This window comes from Vicia villosa, linkage group LG1 (assembly GCF_029867415.1).
Source record: "Vicia villosa cultivar HV-30 ecotype Madison, WI linkage group LG1, Vvil1.0, whole genome shotgun sequence".
Taxonomy (NCBI): Eukaryota; Viridiplantae; Streptophyta; class Magnoliopsida; order Fabales; family Fabaceae; genus Vicia; species Vicia villosa.
In genome coordinates this window covers 88,711,513-88,731,941 of record NC_081180.1, presented here as the reverse complement: position 1 = coordinate 88,731,941, position 20,429 = coordinate 88,711,513, and the positions used below count along the sequence as shown (strand labels likewise).

The following is a 20,429-nucleotide window of genomic DNA, read 5'->3' as shown; positions in this document are numbered from 1 at the left end:
AATAAATGAGTTTACATAATGTTAAGACTAAATGTTGTTTCTTATTTTCTTTTGTATCATTTTCAACTTAATGTATTTTATAAAAATAACGTGTCTTGTGGAATTTTATATTATTATCTAGTGTTATGTTATATTGATGAATATTATTAGATATTATATGATGTGATTCATCCATTTTGTGTGTTAGAAATATGTATAAATGTATTGAATTTTGTTACAATATTTTTAAATTGAAAAAAAAATTATTATTTTTTAATTTGAAACACAACCCACGAACCCAACCCATAAATGAACGGGTCCGTTAGGGTTGGTTTTGATAATGAAATTGCGGGTTGGACAGCAATCTCAACCCATTGAAGTTTGAACGTGTTAGGTAATGGGGTAGGTCCTACCCAACTCATGTACACCCCTAATTATTGGTATTATACAAGAGAAAAAATATAAGTCTACTCAATGTAATTTATTTTACAATTTTCAATTTAGCTAAAACAGAAAGGTCACACAGGGAAAAGGAAAAGTTAGGAAAAGTCACCATACGTTTTGAATTTTTATTTACAACTAAACATTGCAGGAATACAACCACTTAATTATTTTATTATTTTATCAATAATAATTTTTTAAGATTTTTTCTACTTTAGTAATACTTTAAAAAATAATTTTATATACGATTAAAAATTTATTTTTATATGTTTTATTGAAACGACTCTTATTAAATTATCTTCGATGTATTGTTGTGCATATACTTTTCTTTTATTTTTAAATATTTTAACAATATCATTGATTCGTTGACAAAATAATATACATTATATTCAAAAATTATAAAATAATTAGGTAAATTTGTTTATAATTCTTCAAAAATAAAATACTATTAAAAAAACAAGAAAATATTTTTAATAACATTAAAAATAATTTTACAAACTTTTACGTATCTAAGAAAATTATGATTTAGGAGAGTTTATTTTAGGTGTTTTAGTATAATTTTTAATCCAAAAATATAAACAAAGATTATACTATTTGAATCCATAAGGAATTCAAATATATTGAATTTTTTATATTTCAAATATGATTGGAATATCATAATGAATTAAAACATATTAAATTTTTTATATTCCAAATATGATTACAACATATTAAAAAAAAGTAGGTTTTTATCTAAATCTAATTATAATTATTTCAAATCCGATGATAAATGTTATAATCAATTCAAAGGTATTAAGTTTTTTATATTCCAAATCTAATTATAATATTTTTTATATTTTAAATTTGATTATAACGTAATAGGGTTTATCCAATTTTATTTATAATGGTTTTTTTAATTTTTAATTAAGAATTAGATTTTTCAGTGTAGAAAATATAATTAAGAATAATAATTAATTATCTCTAATAATATTGTAATTGATTGATTTATCTAATAATATTTCATTGTAATTGGTACACACAAAATTGAAATATTTTGATGTTTTATTTTTATTTTTTTTATGTTTAATTCAAATGGAATGAATTAGATTTTATTTTGTTTCAATTTTAATAATAATTGGTTCATATATTTTTTTCCAACGTATTAACAATGATACTATTTTTATAAAACGAATAACTTATGCGACCACGAAGTAATATCAAAAATCCCATAAAAATAGGGGAACTCAAAAATTGTATTGAAGGAGGGTTTTGGAGGGCTTACGTAAAATTTCCAAATATCTTTTAGGTTGTCATACTATTTTGAAAATTAAAATTTTTGTAATGATAATGACTCTTTTATCATTCTTTTTTAAAAAAATGTCAAATATTTTTCTATATTTTTAAAAAAAATTAGTATTCGGAAGCCTTCCCCCTCCCCTCCAAACTCCCAAACATAGCCTTAGACTATGTTTGCGAGTTTGGAGGGGAGGGGAAGGGAAGACTTCCGAAAACGAAATTTTAAAAAATTACAGGAAAATATTTGACATTTTTTAAAAAAATGATTTTGTTTTGAATGATAAAAGAGTCATTATCATTACTAAATATTTAATTTTCAGAATAGTATAACAACCTAAAAGATATTTGGAAAATTTATTTAAGCCTTAAAAAACCCTCATTCAATACAATTTTTGAGTTCCCCCATTTTAAGAGGAGTCAAACCCTTCAAAATCTTCTCACCAAAAATCTTTTTATTCTTTTTACTAAATTCTTCTTATTTTTCAAAACCCTCTCCCCTCTTCCCCTCCAAAACTCGCAAATAAAACCTTAGGAAACATTTCCTTTGTTGGAAGTGAACTTTTCTCGAGTTTATTGCAAGTTTTCTAGGAGATTGATGTACATTATGTCACACGAGTATTCTTGGTCTATCAGAACCCTATTTACATCATATTTGGGCGTGGCAATATTTTAGGATAAACTTTCATGCAATATATTATGAAAAAAAAAAATCTAGACATTTTAAACATCTTTTTAGGATGAATTTTTTTTAAAAAAAATGTTGTGTTTGAACGAGTGAGATGATTTTTTTATAGAAAAATGTTGTGTTTGAATTAATCACAAATTTAGTGAAGTTTAACTATGATGTTCACTACTTGTCAAAAAAAAAAATATGATGTTCACTTATTTATGAATTTAGTCGGGGCTGGCCCTCTGCATGTGCAGGGAGTGCTACAGTACAGAGCCTCCAAATTTTAGGGGCCCAAAAATTTTAAAAGATCCAATTTTTTTCTATAAATATTAATTAAAATAAATAAAATATTATGATAAAAATTCAATAAATTAAAAAATGTTATAATAAAAATTTAATACATATAAAAATTGAGATAGATCAAAATTCAAAATAATTTTAATTAAATATATTATTGATTAATACATAAATATAATTTTTATGTCTCTTTTTTAATTAATATAATTGTATTTATATTTTAAATTTGAGTCTATTTTCAAAATTTGAACGGGACCTCTGCGTTAATTGGGCTGGCCCTGAATTTAGTAACAAATTTATCATTATTATATATTTGATCAATATTAATAGTATAAAATAGTAAATATTGTCACGTAACATGCCATACTAGCATCGTGTCATTTCAATTTCTATTAGGGGAAGGGGAGGGGAGGGAAAGGGAGGGATTTTTATTAATTATATTAATGTTTGGTTCAAACGAGGGGAGGGGAGGGGAGGGAAGAGATTTTGATTAAAAATGTGTTTGGTTCACGAGGGGAGGGGAGAAGTTTTATTAATAATTTACATTTTTATCGTTATGATTATAACTGATATGATATTCAAAGGTGAAAATTTCATAAATAATTTTTTGGAAATAATATTTGTAATATTGAGTGATTAAAAATTTATAACTTACTACATAACGTTAAAAAAATTGAATACACTTGATACATATTATAACTTTCGACGAAAAATTATCTATCTGTCGATAACAACTTTTAAATACATAAAATAACTTATTGTTTTATATATATATATATATATATATATATATATATATATATATATATATATATATATATATATATATATATATATATATAATAAACAAAATAAATGAATGGTTTAAAATTTTATATAAAATATATATAATAGAATATATAATAAAATTTTAAAAAAATTAATATAAATAAACATAAAAATTATAATTATAATAAAAAATTTAAAACTGTAGTGATTATAACTTTTATTAAATAAAAATAATAATTTTAAGGTAAAAAGTAATTATAATAAATTGATATAAGCAATAGAGAAAAATCACAAAAAAAGAAGAAGTAGACGAAAGAAAATAATAATTTTGAAATAATAAAATAAAATTAAGGATACTTTAGTAAATATATTAATTTATAAGTCGCTTTACAATTCCAATGAATAATTAAAGCTATTTTTCCTATTATATCCTTAAATATTTATTATTCTCTCTCTTTTCAATTATATAAATTTATCTTCCACATGTCATTAATGAAGGATAATTTTGTAAAAACATTCATAATTTCTCATTTTCATACAACAATTATTATTTTTTTTAATATGTGTGAAAAGTCTAAAACGACTTGTAATAAAAAACGGAGGGAGTATATTTTAGTTAGGTATCAATATCCTCGTTCAATTAAATAATAGAATTTAATGGCACGTCACTTTTTTATTTTATTTTATTTTCAAATAATTAAAATTAAAACACAATTTATACTAAAGGTACTTATATCCAACTTAAATTCATGGATAGTAAAGAAAGCAATTAAAACAATTTTGATATATTTTGTTAATTTAAATTAAACCATGAAAATTGATAGTATATTTTGAAATAAAAGTCCACCTATATCTGAAGATTAGAAGGCTCTTGAAAGTAGATTGAGTTGTCCAACTCTAAGCACCACCACACCACCATTATTATATACCGAATAAACATAAATTAATACCGAACACTGTGTGAACGACTTGAGCTTCAGGGACTGAACAGTACAGAATACCTGATGACTAAACACTTAGCAATTAAATAATCACCACCAATGTTTGAAATTTTTAGCTCCTTATTTTAATTTAAACAGTTAATAAAAAAATGACTTGTGTTTATTTTTTCTCTTTAATACCATTATTACCCTCCAAAATTCCCAATTTCTACACCTCCAACCTACGCCACACACCGATCGTCGCTCGCTCACCGCAAAACCGCCGGAGAACGCATCGGAAACTGCCGGGAACTGAAATGTCCGGCACCGTTCCGAGGTCGGCTTCAGCTTTCCGAATCAGCACCGATGATAGCGATGCATTATTAGGTTCTCGTACCGGTAAGTGAAATTCATAATTCTCCTCTGTTTAATGTTTATCTGTTTTTGAATTGGATTTCATGTTGAAGTTGCTTACAATGTTTCAAATTTTGAGGTGATGGATTGATACTACTGTTTTTCGCTGTAAGAAGTTTTTTATTTTTTTCCTTAGTGATTGATGAATGCACGGTGCAGTTCTTGATTCAAGATAAAATAGCTTATAACTGCTTATGTATAAGCTATTTCTATAGCAAGATAAAATAAAGTTGAATTATAAGCTTTAAGCTACTTTCATAAGCTATTCCGGCGTGCTTATAAAAATATGCTGAAAACAACTTAAGGAATTGAAACTATTGTTTGTTTTAGATTTGAAGTCTTTATTGTTCCCAAGGAGTTTAGTCATTACGTTTTTGAAAGGAAATTACTGGCAGCATTGTTAAATTTTGTGGCAGGTGCGGGAAAAGGTGATACATTAGCAACTGAAACAGATCTAGAGGCTTCCTCCACTAGTAAAAATGCTCTACGAAAGAACAGATACAGTACAGTGTTTGGGGTTGATCTATCCCCAGATACTGCTGCTGTTGCGATGGTATACTTTGTTCAAGGTGTTTTAGGACTTGCAAGGTTGGCTGTCAGCTTTTATTTAAAGGATGGTTTGCATCTGGATCCGGCTGAGGTTTGCGTTCTTAACACTCGTGGTTGTTCGTGTGATTCACACATCTTTTGATTTTATTTGATAACTTTTGCTCATGTATCTGATCCATGGTATAATCAATTGATGTGAGCCATTGCTTGTGTCTGTTATTGGGATTTGAGACAATAGAGACAATAGAGATTATGCATAATGTTATCCTGTCTTATATATATGATGTTGATAAGATATGATGTGACACAAAAGATAAAACACTAACCTACTTCAATTGATCCTTAACAAATGTCAAATGTGGAAGCAAATCAGGTACTATAATTAGATATTGGAACAGATTCTGCACGATCGCCTGAAGAAATACTTTAAGATATTCTAAGATACGATAGTAATATCACGATGTAAAACCCTAAAAGATATAGAATGTCCTTGCAACTCTACTCATTTTCCTTTTTTGATTGAATTAATTAACACCAACATTTGAAGGACTGACATGTTACATATATTGACTAGGCAGCCGTGATTTCTGGAATTTCTGCATTTCCATGGCTTGTCAAACCTCTGTATGGTTTTATTAGGTAAGTTTAAACTGTATCACTTTTCCCTCTTCCTCATGCAGGATATTCATTATATTTCCATCTTTTGTCTCCCCTGTGGGTAAAAGTTTAATTACTGAAGCTGGTGTTATGACATGCAGCGATTCTATCCCCCTTTTTGGTTATCGGAGAAGGTCATACCTAGTTTTATCAGGGCTGCTTGGTGCACTCTCATGGAGTCTGATGGCTACTTCTGTTGACAACAAATATAGTGCAGCTATTTGCATACTTCTCGGATCTCTTTCTGTTGCTTTCTCGGATGTTGTGAGTGTCTCTTACTTAGTAGTTCAAACATAATGTTTTTCTCCCGGAATCTTTTAACCATGGATAATGTTTATGCTCATCAATACCAAGCATGCAAAATCACACCTATGTGGGGTTACTAAATTAAAGTGTCTGTGCACTGAATCACAATTTACTTGTTGAGATGTGTATAAAATTTCTTTTACCAAAATACATGCATAAATTGCTTGGGTTGGTTTATTTTCATTCATTATGCGAAGTAGCCATTAGATTCCTTGAGAGTGCACCATAATATGTATCGCATATAATTAATTCTTTTTTAATTGGAATTTTTAGTAGTAATTTGTTAGGACATCACAAAAGTCTGATAGGCCTTTGACACAGGTGTATAAGAGAAGGGGCAGAAAGGGAAATAAGGAGGAAGGAGAAAATGCACGTGGGACACAGTTAGGAATGATAGAAGGAATAAATAGTGAGGTGGTAGTGGAAATGGGGGCAGAAATAACTAATTGCTTAGGTGGCAGTCAGAGAGTGGAAGATGAGATTGAGGAAATCAGTGAACACATGGGGCAGGAGGGAATAAAGGAGGACGGAAGAAATGATGTGAGTAGGCTGGTATTGAGAGGGCATTTGGTGGCTGAGTAGTGAGAGGATTTTCACTCTCAGTAGGGTTATTATCTTAGGAATCTTAGTATTTTCCATTTACCATTTTGTAAGGAGCTACTCTCCATTCCACCCTAGTGCTGTTTCCATTGTAAGAAGTTGTCACAATCATCAATATATGACACTGTTATTAGCTATTATTACTGTTGGGGTCTATTAATTGGTATTCAGAGCACGATCTGGGTGCATATGGTAGCTACGAGAATGGAACGTATCGAAAGTTTAGAGAAAAGGATGGAGGAGATTCGTATGGAGAATCGGCAGTTGTTGGATGAGGCAATGATGGAGTTGCGTGCATTGATTATACAACAAAACAACAATCGACGCGAGGATGACGATGTTGCTGTTCGTGAACGCCGACTAGATCGACGAGAGGAGAGGATGAGGCGTTTGGAGGTCCCGTATTTTTCCGGGGAAGATCCTTATGGGTGGATTTATCGTGCTGAGCGATATTTCACAATCAACCACATTCCAGAAGAGGAGAAGGTGCTTGCAGCTTCGATTTGCTTTGAAGCAAAAGCACTTAATTGGTTTCAATGGTGGGAAGCTAGGACGGAGCGTATTACATGGGTGCTGTTGCGACGGGCGTTGTTGGGACGTTTCCAGGATGCGACGTCGGAGAATCCATATGAAGTGTTAATGAGCTTGAAGCAGACTCATTCTGTTGCTGAATTCATCGAGCAATTTGAACTCGTGTCGTCACCGTTACGCCATGCTGATGAAGAGATGCTCAGGGGAGCATTCATGAATGGATTGAAGGAAGCTGTGAGAGCAGAGGTGCGTTTACATGGCACCACCGATTTGGGTAGTACGATGAAGATGGCAAGAAAGGTGGAAGAAAAAAATAGGGTGATGGGCCTGGATGGGGGTGTAGCGAGTAAGAAAATTGGGCCAGTTGATAATAGGCCCGCTTTGAAGAGTAGATGGGATGGGTCGGGTCAAGGATCCGGGTCTTCACAAAAAAATAACTCCATTACTGAGGCCCAGGGATCAAATACGGTGAAGTCTGGTCAACCAAGTAATTCGGAGAGTTTGGGGTCAGTGGCGCAACGTTCCGGTGGGTCAAGTGGTGGCGGGTTTCGTCGGCAGTCGGGTTTTCGACGTCTTTCTGATGCGGAATGGGAAGATCGTAGACAGCGTGGTTTATGTTTTCGTTGTGATGAAGCTTTTTCACCGGGTCACGTGTGTAAGAATCGTCATCTCCATGTGTTACTGCTTGGGGATGGTGGAGACGATGGCGACGGTGACGATGGCGTGGAGGAGGAGGTGCGGGCTATGCAATTGCATATGGGGAGTGCAACGGGTATGACGTCTAAGAAGTCGTTGAAGCTATGGGGAAGAATTCAAGGTAAAGCTGTCATGGTACTTGTGGATTCAGGGGCATCTCACAATTTCATTTCTCATGAGATTGTAGCTGAACTTGGCATCAAACCAGATTCAAGTTTAGAGTATGTGGTGGAGGTTGGTGATGGTCATAAGGTGCGGAAGAGAGGGATGTGTCGTGATTTGCAATTAGCATTGCCTAATGTAAATGTGGTACAGAATTTTTATTTGTTTGATTTGAGGGGTGTGGATGTAGTGTTGGGATATGAATGGTTGGAAGGGTTAGGGAAGATGGAAGCAGATTTCAGGGAGCATGTTTTGTGGGTTACTATTGATGGCAAGAGGGTAGAAATACGGGGTGACCCTCAATTATCAAGGACAGTGGCGTCTTTGAAAGCTATGTTCAAAGAATTTCATAAAGGAGGTGAGGGTTTTTATGTGGAATTGAATGTTCTGAATCTGTGCTCCCAAGAGGTTAAAGGGGAAGTAGCTGGCTTGTCTGACATGTTGGAAGAGTATGGCGATTTGTTTCGAGAGGTGGTGGAGTTACCTCCTCATAGGCGATGCGATCATGCTATTGATATTAAAGAAGGATCTCAGATACCTAACATCAGACCATATAGGTATCCCCATCACCAAAAGGAGGCAATTGAAAGCTTTGTGAAGGATATGTTAGCTGCCGGTCTAATTCGACCAAGTGTAAGTCCCTATGCTAGCCCTTTAATTTTGGTGAAAAAGAAAGATGGTAGTTGGAGGTTTTGCACCGATTATAGGGCTTTGAATAATGTTACAACCCCTAACAAATTTCCCATTCCTGTGATCGATGAATTATTAGATGAATTGTGGGGAGCCGCTATATTTTCTAAGTTGGATTTAAAATCTGGCTATCACCAAATTAGGATGAAGGAGGGTGACATTCATAAGACCGCATTTAGAACCCATGAGGGACATTACGAGTACCTAGTAATGCCGTTCGGTTTGACAAATGCTCCGTCTACATTTCAAGCTCTTATGAATGACATTTTCAAACCATATTTGAGGAAGTTTGTATTGGTTTTTTTTGATGATATATTGGTGTACAGTAGTGATCCACATACTCATTTAGACCATCTCAAGATTGTGCTGGAGGTACTGAGAACACAATTTCTCAAGTTGAATGCCAAGAAATGTTGTTTTGGAATGGCACAATTAGAGTATTTGGGTCACATAATTTCCTCAAAAGGAATTGCCGCTGATCCGGAGAAAATCAAAGTTATGCAAGAATGGCCCTTACCAAAAAATCTGAAAGGATTGCGTGGTTTCCTGGGGTTGACGGGTTACTATAGGAGATTTGTTAAAGGGTATGGGCTGATAGCCAGACCTTTGACACATATGCTGAAGAGAGACTGCTTTCAATGGAGTGATGAAGCACGTCAGGCGTTCGAGACATTGAAGGGAAAGATGGCGGAGTTACCCGTGTTGAATATGCCAAATTTCCAAATTCCTTTTGAAATCGAAACTGATGCGTCCGGATTTGGGTTGGGGGCAGTATTGATGCAACAGGGCAGACCCTTAGCGTTTCTAAGTCAAGCTTTATCTGACAGAGGAAGACTCAAATCTGTGTACGAACGCGAACTGATGGCCATTGTGTTAGCTGTACAGAAATGGCGGCATTATTTGATGGGTAGCCACTTCATTATACGAACTGATCAACGAAGCTTAAAATATTTGTTGGAGCAAAGGTTGTTAGATGGAGAACAACAAAAATGGGTGGCAAAGTTGCTGGGATACGATTTTGAGATTCATTATAAGGAGGGAAAGGAGAATAGAGTCGCGGATGCATTGTCACGTGTGGTGGATATGAAGGCTATTTCCATGGTGAGTACGGTAGATTGGAGTATTATTGTGGAGGAAACAACTCAAGATGAACAATTGCAGAAGTTAATCCAAGAATTGGTAGTGGATCCGAAGTCTCATCCTTTTTTGAATTTAGAAAAGGATGTTTGTGGCATAAAGGAAGGGTGGTTTTATCTTCCAAGTCCAGTAAAATACCTATTATTTTAGAAGAGTTCCATGCATCATTATGGGGAGGCCATTCAGGAGGGTTGAGAACATTTAAAAGGATTGCAAATGTTTTTTATTGGAAGAATATGAAGAGGGATGTAGAGGAGTATGTGCAGAAATGTGGGGTGTGTCAGAGTAATAAGTATCAGGCTTTGAAGCCAGCTGGACTGTTACAACCAATTGCGGTTCCGGATCAGATTTGGGAGGAGTTGACCATGGATTTTATTGGAGGACTTCCAAAGGCGAAAGGCAAGGACACGATATTAGTAGTGGTCGATCGATTGACAAAGGCTGCACATTTTATGCCATTACAACATCCCTACACTGCTAAAGATGTGGCAGAGATTTTTATTGCGGAAGTGGTTCGGTTACATGGTTTTCCCTCTTCTATCATTTCGGATAGGGATAGGGTGTTTATGAGCCTGTTTTGGAAGGAGATGTTCAAAATGTCGGGGTCCAAATTGAAGTATAGTTCCGCATATCATCCTCAAACGGATGGGCAATCGGAGGTGACGAATCGAACCTTGGAAGCATACTTAAGATGTTTTGTGAATGGACATCCGAAAAGTTGGATTAAATGGTTGGCATGGGCTGAATTCTGGTTTAATTCTTCTTTCAATATGTCAATTGGGATGAGTCCTTTTAAGGCAATGTATGGTAGAGAAGCACCCACTGTAATTAAATATGCTAAAGACGGGTCTAGAGTACATGAAGTGGATCAATTGTTGTGGGAACGGGATACCATTTTGGAAGAGTTGAAGGAGCAGTTGGGGAAGGCCCAGAATAGCATGAAACAATGGGCAGATAAGAAGAGAAGAGACATTGAGTTTGAGGTGGGAGATAAGGTCTATTTGAAGGCTCAGCCGTACCGATTCAAGTCACTAGCAAGAAGGCCAAATGAAAAGCTAAGTCCCAGGTATTATGGTCCTTTTGAAGTGTTAGAGAGGATAGGACAGACTGCATATAGATTGGCTTTACCGGTGCATTCAAAAATTCATCCGGTTTTTCATGTGTCGCAATTAAAGAAGGCTGTAGGCAGTTTTGTGGTGAGTCAACCACTACCTAAAATGCTGAGTGATGACTGGGAATTACATGTACAGCCAAAGGCAGTTCAAGGGGTGAGGAGACTGTTAAACGGAATTGAGGAGGTACTCATTGTATGGGAAGGGTTACCGGACTCTGATAAGACTTGGGAAGAAGCTGCTGTCGTTGACCAAGTGTTTCCGGAATTCAACCTTGAGGACAAGGTCAAACTGGTGGGAGGGAGTGTTGATAGGCCTTTGACACAGGTGTATAAGAGAAGGGGCAGAAAGGGAAATAAGGAGGAAGGAGAAAATGCACGTGGGACACAGTTAGGAATGATAGAAGGAATAAATAGTGAGGTGGTAGTGGAAATGGGGGCAGAAATAACTAATTGCTTAGGTGGCAGTCAGAGAGTGGAAGATGAGATTGAGGAAATCAGTGAACACATGGGGCAGGAGGGAATAAAGGAGGACGGAAGAAATGATGTGAGTAGGCTGGTATTGAGAGGACATTTGGTGGCTGAGTAGTGAGAGGATTTTCACTCTCAGTAGGGTTATTATCTCAGGAATCTTAATATTTTCCATTTACCATTTTGTAAGGAGCTACTCTCCATTCCACCCTAGTGCTGTTTCCATTGTAAGAAGTTGTCACAATCATCAATATATGACACTGTTATTAGCTATTATTACTGTTGGGGTCTATTAAAGTCTAAATAAAAAAAGGAGGATATTGCTAGTGGAACTGGGACATGAGAGGCCTGAGGAGTGGATAGAAATAACTGATAGGAGGAAGTTCAAGTTATGTTTTTACTTTAAGTATGCAGTGTGTGTTTAGGCAGTTATGTCATATGTTGTATTTGAAAATAACCACTTAGTTGGCAAAGGTAGCAGGTAGATATCCTGACCTCTTTGAGGAGCCTGTGCTCTGGATTGTTATTGTCTCTGTCTTATAATTTAGCAATGGTGCAGTAGTAAATCATATTCCTCCTGTATCATTCAGAATCAATAAAGTGAATATTATCTTCACTTTTATGCACTGAATTATTATTAAAGGACCTCTATGGCTTTGTCGTCTCCTTCTTTGTGCTTCAGAAACAGACACAAACCAACATTTCATTTATTTTCAATGTATTTTGTCTTGCTTTTTGAAACATTTCAATCCGTCTTCTATAGATTAAAATTTCTCAGAGAACTATCAGAGACTGAACTATATTTTAGGTTGTAGATTCAATGGTTGTGGAAAGAGCGCGTGGCGAGTCACAAAGCACTTCGGGATCTCTTCAGTCTTTATGTTGGGGTTCTTCAGCTTTTGGTGGAATTGTGAGCTCCTATTTCAGTGGGTCTTTGCTGGAGGCATACGGAGCAAGGTACTGGGAAGAAGTTTGTGAATCAAAGTACTTCTGATTACTGATAGCATTAACTTTTCCCTTCTAATGTTTTCTAATAACACTACGGTCCAGGTTTGTTTTTGGTGTCACAGCATTGCTTCCACTGTTAACATCTGCAGTTGCTGTTCTTGTAAAAGAACAACCTACGCTTGGTACTGCCAGAGGGCAAGCTTTTTCGTTTGCCCAGCCCGAGTTTTTGGAAAGTTCAAAACAGAGCATTATTCAGCTGTGGGTTTCTGTACGACAACCCAGTATTTTTCTTCCCACATTATTTATTTTCTTGTGGCAAGCAACCCCGCAGTCTGACTCTGCTATGTTCTACTTTAAGTATGTCCATTCTGTAAATATTTATAATTATCATTTCCCATTTTCAATAAGTTCTACCTCATGATTTTTGCTTATCAACACATCATTTATTTCAAAGTAATTTCTTATCCATTTCAGCACAAATTCTCTTGGTTTTACCCCCGAGTTCTTAGGACGTGTCAAGCTTGTTACCTCGATTGCATCTCTGCTTGGTGTTGGACTTTATAATGGATTTCTGAAGAATGTTCCTCTGCGTAAAATATTTCTCTGGACTACCATTTTTGGTTCCGCTCTTGGAATGACTCAGGCTAGTATTTAGAATTTTAGATGTATGTTTGTAGTTTTAATTTGAGGAGGCTGTTCTAATATCTTTCTCATGTTTTGAACATCTTTTATCAGGTTTTCCTGGTTACCGGACTAAACCGGAAGTTTGGAATAAGTGATGAGTGGTTTGCAATTGGTGATTCATTAATTCTCACTGTTTTGAGTCAGGTTATCATTTTCTCCATTTATACTAGTTATTTAATGCTTGCTATGGAATACATACTGCAACTCGCTAATTATAAAACCCACTTTCTATATTCTTTTTATTAGACCCTTTTCCAAATTTTCACAAGCATTAATGACTTTTTCTCAGCAATACCCCTAATAAATATATATACTTGAAAAACCCAAATTTGTTTTCTCTCTCCTATTATATCATTAATTGTTGGGATAATTATGTAATAGAAACACACAATTCTTACAAATTTATTGCTACACCACTTTTCTTAATACCTATGAAATTTACAGGGGTCTTGTAATAAGAGACGGAGGGAGTACCTCATATTGTTATTAACTAATCCTTCCGCCCTTATTATAAGACCCTCTAAAAATAATTATGGATATTAAGAAAAGTAGTTGTACTGACAAATTTGTCAAAAATGTGTTACTTTTACATATTCACCCCTACAATTATTGATATTATAAGAGAGTTACATTTCTCAATGATAAATTAAATAGGGGCAATTTTTATGAAGAAATCATTAAGGCATGCAAAATTTTGAAAATGATCTTATATTAAGGGACAAAGAAAAAGTGAAAGAGTCTTATAATTAGGGATGAAGGGGGAGTAGGTTTCTTGTGTTTACCATAAGTTAAATAAAAATAAAGAGGTTTCTAGTATTTCATTTGTCTTTCTCTGTTTGAGCTAATCCTTCCATATTTCTGCCTATGCAGTCAAAGTTTAATATTTTCTTTGCAATGTTAGATATTCAGGATAATTTTGGTATTGGAAGTGCTTTTTGTAGCATTGCTTTTATATGCTTAGTTTGAAGTTACAACAAAACCATTGAGAAAGTTTATATTGTTCATCTTTGAAGTTAATTATACTAAACAACGACAAAAGCTTTTTTCTTTAATACTAGATCATACAAGGCCATGATATCCTTCATGAAATATGTCATAACAACAAACCATTTAATTCTAAATAGAACTAAAGCACCCTTTCTTTTATCCACTTCACCCGGATATGATGGGCGTGTCATCCCTCTTCACGAACGTTTGTTTTCCTTGATTGGTTTCCGCCTCCCTTTTAATGACTTCGAGGTGGGAGTTATAAATCATCTGGCAATTGCCTCTTCACAACTGCTCTCGGTGAATTGGGCTTACGTCAAAGTATTCTAGTACTGGTGTGAGTACAAGAGAAGCGTGCTGACCTTGGCATTTTTTTCATCTCTTTAAAGCCCTAACACAGTTCCGCTGATTCGGTGCGGGGTCAATGTCTGAGGGAAGTGGAACCTCCCTCATCAGATCAGGAGAGTTGGTTGCAGCAGTAGTCACGGCGTTGGCGTTGCGTGCAGTGGCTGAGCTAGTGGCTTTTGCTGCTGCCATGATAGTGGGAATTGGATTGACGATATGTACAAAGAAGAGATCGCCGCTTTTAAAGAGGAAAGATCGGTGAGCTGAAAGAGAAAAGATCGGTAATTTGAAAGCGTGGGGAAGAGATGGTGGTTCTTCATGAAAATTCGTGAGAATCAGAAGTTGATTCTCACAGACATCACCACTGTTCCGAAATGGAACCAACTATTGGTAGAGATCTAATGTAATGGAGTTCTGGTTCGATGGAGTGAGCTTCCGGTATAGCGGAGCGATGATGGACCTGTAAAATTAACACTACAACACTCAAGTCATTGAATGAGTGAGAAAGTAGTATGAGTGTATGAATGAAAGAATACCTGAAATGATGCGTGTTGAGCTTTATATAATGCGAGCGGTTGAAACCGTCTTTATGAGATTCAGTGCCTCATGTGGATTGCCATCTCCTATCCTTTCCCTATTTATTCCTAAAATTAAATAGTACAACTGCCATAATAACTTCTCGTAACTCCCATAACTGCAAGTCTTACAGACTCCTCGGCAACTAAAGTGCACTTTAGAGCGAGGAAGGTGTGGAATGAAGAAGTTCACATATAAACATAGATGTGACAGTCCTTTGCAATTGGAGAATGAGTTTTCTTGAAGTTCAGGCCACATAATGACAGCATTATGTGGCAAGAAAATGATCCTAAAGTATCCCCCACAGTATTTTGATCCTTAGCTTGTAAACTGCAACTCACCTAAGCTTCTAGGATCCATTCAACAGTCCATGTTGCTCGGCTTTAAAGAGAAGTGGGGTCCTATCCTGTTGAGCTGCAATTACCAGAGGGATCAACGATGAGGTTGATCTCGAGTCTATGTTGGCAACTAGACAAATAAGGGAGGCTGACATCACTAATAAATGAGTGATAAAGTGTAAGCTTAAAAGCTTGGAACATGCTACTCTGAAATACGAATTCACTATAAGAAGCCAATTTCCAACATTCAGTCTTGAAGACAAGGCTGTGTCTGTACTGAGACAAATGTTGGGCTGGTTGATGGAACAATGGGGGTTGTGGGGGAAATTCAAGGACATATAGTTAATGGGTGAGAAGGTGCATACCAGATAGACTAAAAAAGGGCAATTCGGTTATGCTGAAATTAGTATTCACAGTTATTAAGCTAGTGTGGAAGAACAAATCAGTGTGAATGATTTTAGCAGTTTCTTGGAATCTTGGCTGTAAGCTCAGGGTCTTACACTCTCGATAGTGAAGAGAGTTTGCTTTCATTGTAATTCGTTCCCATTTTAGTAATATTACTTTTCTTTTCTTTTCACTCTCTGGTTTTGGTCTCTATATCTCAATAACTATATTATTTGGTCCAATTGCTTTGCCATTATCCATCCTCTTCAAATTATTTTTACTTCTCATATACTATAAAAGGTTTTATTTTGATCTTCCTCTATAAGATTTATCCTATTAAAGTTTGATAAATCATGTATAGCTTGTGAAAATAACTCTTCCACCTTTTCTCAATAACTTATTTCACGACTAAGAAATTTACTTGAACATATAGTTTTCTAAGTAGACAGCTTATTTGCTAGAAATACATGGTTCTCCATGGGTTTTTAAGGCACCTCATGCTGAAATATATTTTATATTTGGCTTTGCTTTGCTTTTTTTTTTTATTTACAAAAAAATCCTTTAACTATTTTCCTGAGGATGCTCATCTTTCTCTTTCAAAGAATATTTATAGGGGTTTAGGTTGAAGCTTTGACAATGGCAAGTCAATGCTGATATCTTTAAGATTTTCTAAAAAGTTAATACCAATTATGCCATAAAAATCATCATTCACTGCGTGAATTTAGGCTTTAATTCAAACATTCAGCTTAAATATTATTTGTTAGTGCAAAATTTGTCTTGCTCCTAAATGCTATTGTATTTCAGGCTTCTTTCATGCCCGTTCTCGTGTTAGCAGCAAGATTATGTCCTGAGGGGATGGAAGCAACTCTTTTCGCAACTCTCATGTCTGTATCTAATGGAGGGAGTGTTCTTGGGGGATTGATAGGGGCAGGCCTGACTCAAGTATTTGGAATTACCAAGGACAAATTTGATAATTTGGCAGCTTTGATAATCCTCTGCAATCTTAGCTCATTATTGCCTCTGCCACTTCTTGGTCTTCTCCCTGGCGACAACCCTGATGATAATCTGACGGACGACGATTCTAAAACTGAAATGAAGTGTAATTAATCCTACTAGTTTTTTGCTGACCTTCCTAGGGGTAGCCTGTCTTAGCCAAGTTTTGCTCTTAATGCTTGCAGATTAAAAAGACATCACTTCCACGTGCAGATAGAGTCCCCTGTTGTATATAGTATGGTGCTAAAGTTACCGCAAGGGCCTTGTTTTAAACCATCTTGATTATATGTTTTAGTCACACACGATCAAAATTCACTTCAGAACATTTGGTTGTGGCGAAAGTGCAATGTTAAGAACCCTTGAGACAATGTTGTACAATATGCTTCGGATTGACACTCGGATTGACACAAGACAATGCTATAGCCACTAACAACAAGGTATCTGTCCCTCATGAACATTCACGGGCTTATTTTGTAAGTTTGTAGAATACTTTTTCGCTTTTGTTTAAACTTTTGGCCTTTTACTTCTTTGTAAGGACTAAAGCTTTGTATTTAATAGTCAATAATCTTTTAACAATGTAAGCTAATGTTTTTTAGGCTTCTCTGTCGTGTTTCTACAAGCTTTTGTTATTAAACTAAAGTAAATAACAGGCTACATGTTTTAGAGTAAGTAATTATCTTTGGGTTTATGCTCATCAATCATGAATTTCTTTTCTCATAGGGTGTGGCTCAGAACCCTGAAAACCCAAAACTCAATATTGTTCTTAGGTGTTTTCGGAGATATATCTTCAGACACACCTAAAATCAGCTCATCATTCGTAAATCAAACAGTCTATCCGAATTTTTTTCTTCAAATATTGGTCTGTAGATGCATCTGCGAAAAATGTGTTCGAAGATATATCTTCGGAAACACAATTAAGATGTGCATTTATGCTATTTAAACAATCTTATTTCAGATATGCATTTCCAAAAACTTCCTTATATGCAAAGTCATTTTAATCCGACTAACAGTGTCATAATTTGATTAAAAAGAACACGCACATTATAAAACAAGGTAATGCATTAATTAAAAAAAAACACCCCATAATACTACACATTGTTCTCAAAGTATAGAAAATTATACTTAAAACACCCAAAATACAAAAAAAAAAAAAACCCATAACCTACTGCGTATGCTTAATCCTAACTGCGTATGCTTAATCCTAACTAGGGGTGGAAATAGGCTAGGCTAGACTAGGCTTTATAAGGTCTGGGTTTGACCTACGATAAACTTGAAAGGTCTGTGGCCTATAATAGGCTCTCTTTTTTGGCCTGGTCTGGCCTTTTTAAGAGCCGCCTGACCTGAAAGTCTATTTTCATTATGGTTTTCAATTAATCTATATTATTTAAGAAACCTTATAAGTCGTCCTATATATGCATATATAGACCTACCTATTTACCTTTTGTTCTAATATATGTGCATATATAGGTTCGCCGTTTAGCCTTTTTTTAATAAACATGCAAATATATGCCGGTCTATTTAGCCTATTTTTAATATACATGAAAATATAGGTCCGCCTATAAGGCTTGATAGAATTTTTTAATAGCCTAAGTCGGACCTATTTTATTAAATAGGCTTTTAAAAAAGCCTAAGCCTCGCATTTTTGTTAAATAAGTCTGGCCTAGCTTGACCTTATATAGGCTAGGTCATAGGCCCCTGTACGCCGGCCTGGCCTATTCCCACCCCTAATCCTAATCCCTTGACTCCTCATTTGCCGCTGGTAACCCAAAGCATTCCGTGACTCGGTAAGAATGACGAGTGCAAAGGCAACCACATAATCACCACCTTTCTCAAACAGCTCAAACTCAATTCCCTCATACATAAGCTGCATAATATTTTGACAGATCGACAACACAATGACATGTTCATCCTTATCCTGCTCATTCTCCAGGATCTCCTCATGAGCTGGCATAGGTGGACGTCTAGGAGCATCTGGTGTCATGACAGGGTGTGACACACTATAGAATCAAGTCATGTAACCGTTCACATAAGACCACGAACTTGTGGCTGACATCCTCTGATAATCCTCTAGTACCAAATGACTATCGTAATCCTCCAGTATGTCATCAAGATGTCTGCGGACGATGGTGTTAGGAGCAGACTGGAAGGGAAATCTCAGAATAGTCTGCACATATCCAAACTGACGCATACATCACTCTGGCAGGTTGCACTTTTGACATAGGTTTCATTTTGTCCATAAACATTGATGTGCCAATCAAGAATAAGAAGTAACACCTCAAAACATGGACATAGTTTAGTGTAATTGTCATCTCACCAATGAGGAGGTGAAAATATGGTGTTTCTTTATGTTATCTCTCAATAAAAGCCCCCTACATGCCATGGCTAATGTTCTTGTACCCAGCGGAACACTGGCTGGCAAGATCGGAGTAACGGATGACACTTTGGAACCAATCATCCTCAGGCTGATAAAGTTGCAAAATCTGTTTGTTGTGGTTAACAAACTTCAAGCAATCGCGCTCCTGTTAAAAAAAATAATATCAATCACAGGGAATTTGTTTAAGACATATAAATAACAACCGTTAGCAAATATACGTCTCTGGTCCAGACAAGCCCAACAACACGATCTCTATGTATATCAGTAAGGAGATGTTAGACGGTCCTCCTGGATAAGGGTCTACAGGTACAGAGACGCCATCATATCATACAAGAGCTTTCTCTTGATCTTCACGAGGGAGACGTGCTCCTTAGATAAGGATCCTTGTGACAGGCGACTCATAGAAGTCGATGTTTCCCCGTCAAGAGGCCTAAGAACGGTTTCCTGCCAAGCTCTAGCCTGCTCATTATGAAGTCTAGCCCTCTCATGTCGGACGAACACGTGCTAGGTTTCACGGTCGAGTCTCAATCTATCGGTGTTGTTCGCATCCATTTTCCTGGAAAAAAAAATAGAAAATAACTTTAGTCTCATAATTAGAACATTTTCGAATATGTATCTCCGAATATCAATAAGGACACAATTCGAAGATGTGTCTCCGAATGAGCCCGTGTTTCTAAGAATGGCTGAAAGGCGGACGAGTCTTGCCTTAACAACCCAAAATGCAGCCAAATAAAAGTGCATGTCTCTAACAACTATCTATTTCGAATGTGACTACTACCTAATGCATTTTTTGGTGGACTCTACCCTAATGCATTTAAAAAACCTATTTTACCTAATACATTAACTAAAACTAAAAAAAAGTTAAATGAAACAACTTACTCAAAAAAGTGTTGAGGATGAAAAATGTTGAATGTAGTAAGTGGAGTGAGTTGGGATTGGAAAGCCTGAAGTAGAAGTAGTGTTGATCCTTGAAAATTGGATTGGAAGAATGTTGCTCACAAGCTCAAATGGGATATCTCAAAAGTTTCAGAAAATGAAGAACGAGAAGAGGGAGTGTCTGTTGCACGCATTATATACTAACTAAATGCGTTTGGAGATGCATCTCCAAAACAACACCTGAATTTGA

At 35.5% G+C, this 20,429-nt stretch overlaps 2 protein-coding genes across 3 annotated transcripts; both read left to right on the top strand.

The window, feature by feature from the left end:
- The first annotated feature begins 4,327 nt into the window (after nt 1-4,327).
- LOC131643481 (folate-biopterin transporter 1, chloroplastic-like) lies at nt 4,328-17,548 on the top strand. 2 transcript variants are annotated; one of them, XM_058913708.1, is made up of 10 exons: nt 4,328-4,749; nt 5,181-5,404; nt 5,888-5,952; nt 6,072-6,234; nt 12,483-12,631; nt 12,725-12,979; nt 13,097-13,265; nt 13,358-13,450; nt 16,741-17,035; nt 17,115-17,548. In XM_058913708.1, exons 1-10 carry the CDS (start codon nt 4,521-4,523, stop codon nt 17,117-17,119), a joined length of 1,647 nt encoding a protein of 548 aa, XP_058769691.1. In that variant the 5' UTR covers nt 4,328-4,520; the 3' UTR covers nt 17,120-17,548. The 2 variants fall into 2 exon arrangements, with proteins under 2 accessions (XP_058769691.1, XP_058769690.1); XM_058913707.1 differs by having other exon boundaries at nt 16,741-17,548.
- LOC131643480 (uncharacterized) lies at nt 6,864-10,248 on the top strand. The gene has a single exon (XM_058913706.1). The coding sequence runs from the start codon at nt 7,066-7,068 to the stop codon at nt 10,240-10,242; it is 3,177 nt and encodes a 1,058-aa protein (XP_058769689.1). The 5' UTR covers nt 6,864-7,065; the 3' UTR covers nt 10,243-10,248.
- Nucleotides 17,549-20,429: the final 2,881 nt, after the last annotated feature.

What these genes read in the sequence shown, in the direction of transcription:
- LOC131643481 (XM_058913707.1), top strand. Translation starts at nt 4,521, where the DNA reads ATGACTTGTGTTTATTTTTTCTCTTTAATACCATTATTACCCTCCAAA. An exon ending in CTGTTGCTTTCTCGGATGTT is followed by an intron (nt 6,235 to 12,482) that starts GTGAGTGTCTCT and finishes ACTATATTTTAG; the next exon opens with GTTGTAGATTCAATGGTTGT. An exon ending in TCTGCTATGTTCTACTTTAA is followed by an intron (nt 12,980 to 13,096) that starts GTATGTCCATTC and finishes TATCCATTTCAG; the next exon opens with CACAAATTCTCTTGGTTTTA.
- LOC131643480 (XM_058913706.1), top strand. Translation starts at nt 7,066, where the DNA reads ATGGTAGCTACGAGAATGGAACGTATCGAAAGTTTAGAGAAAAGGATG.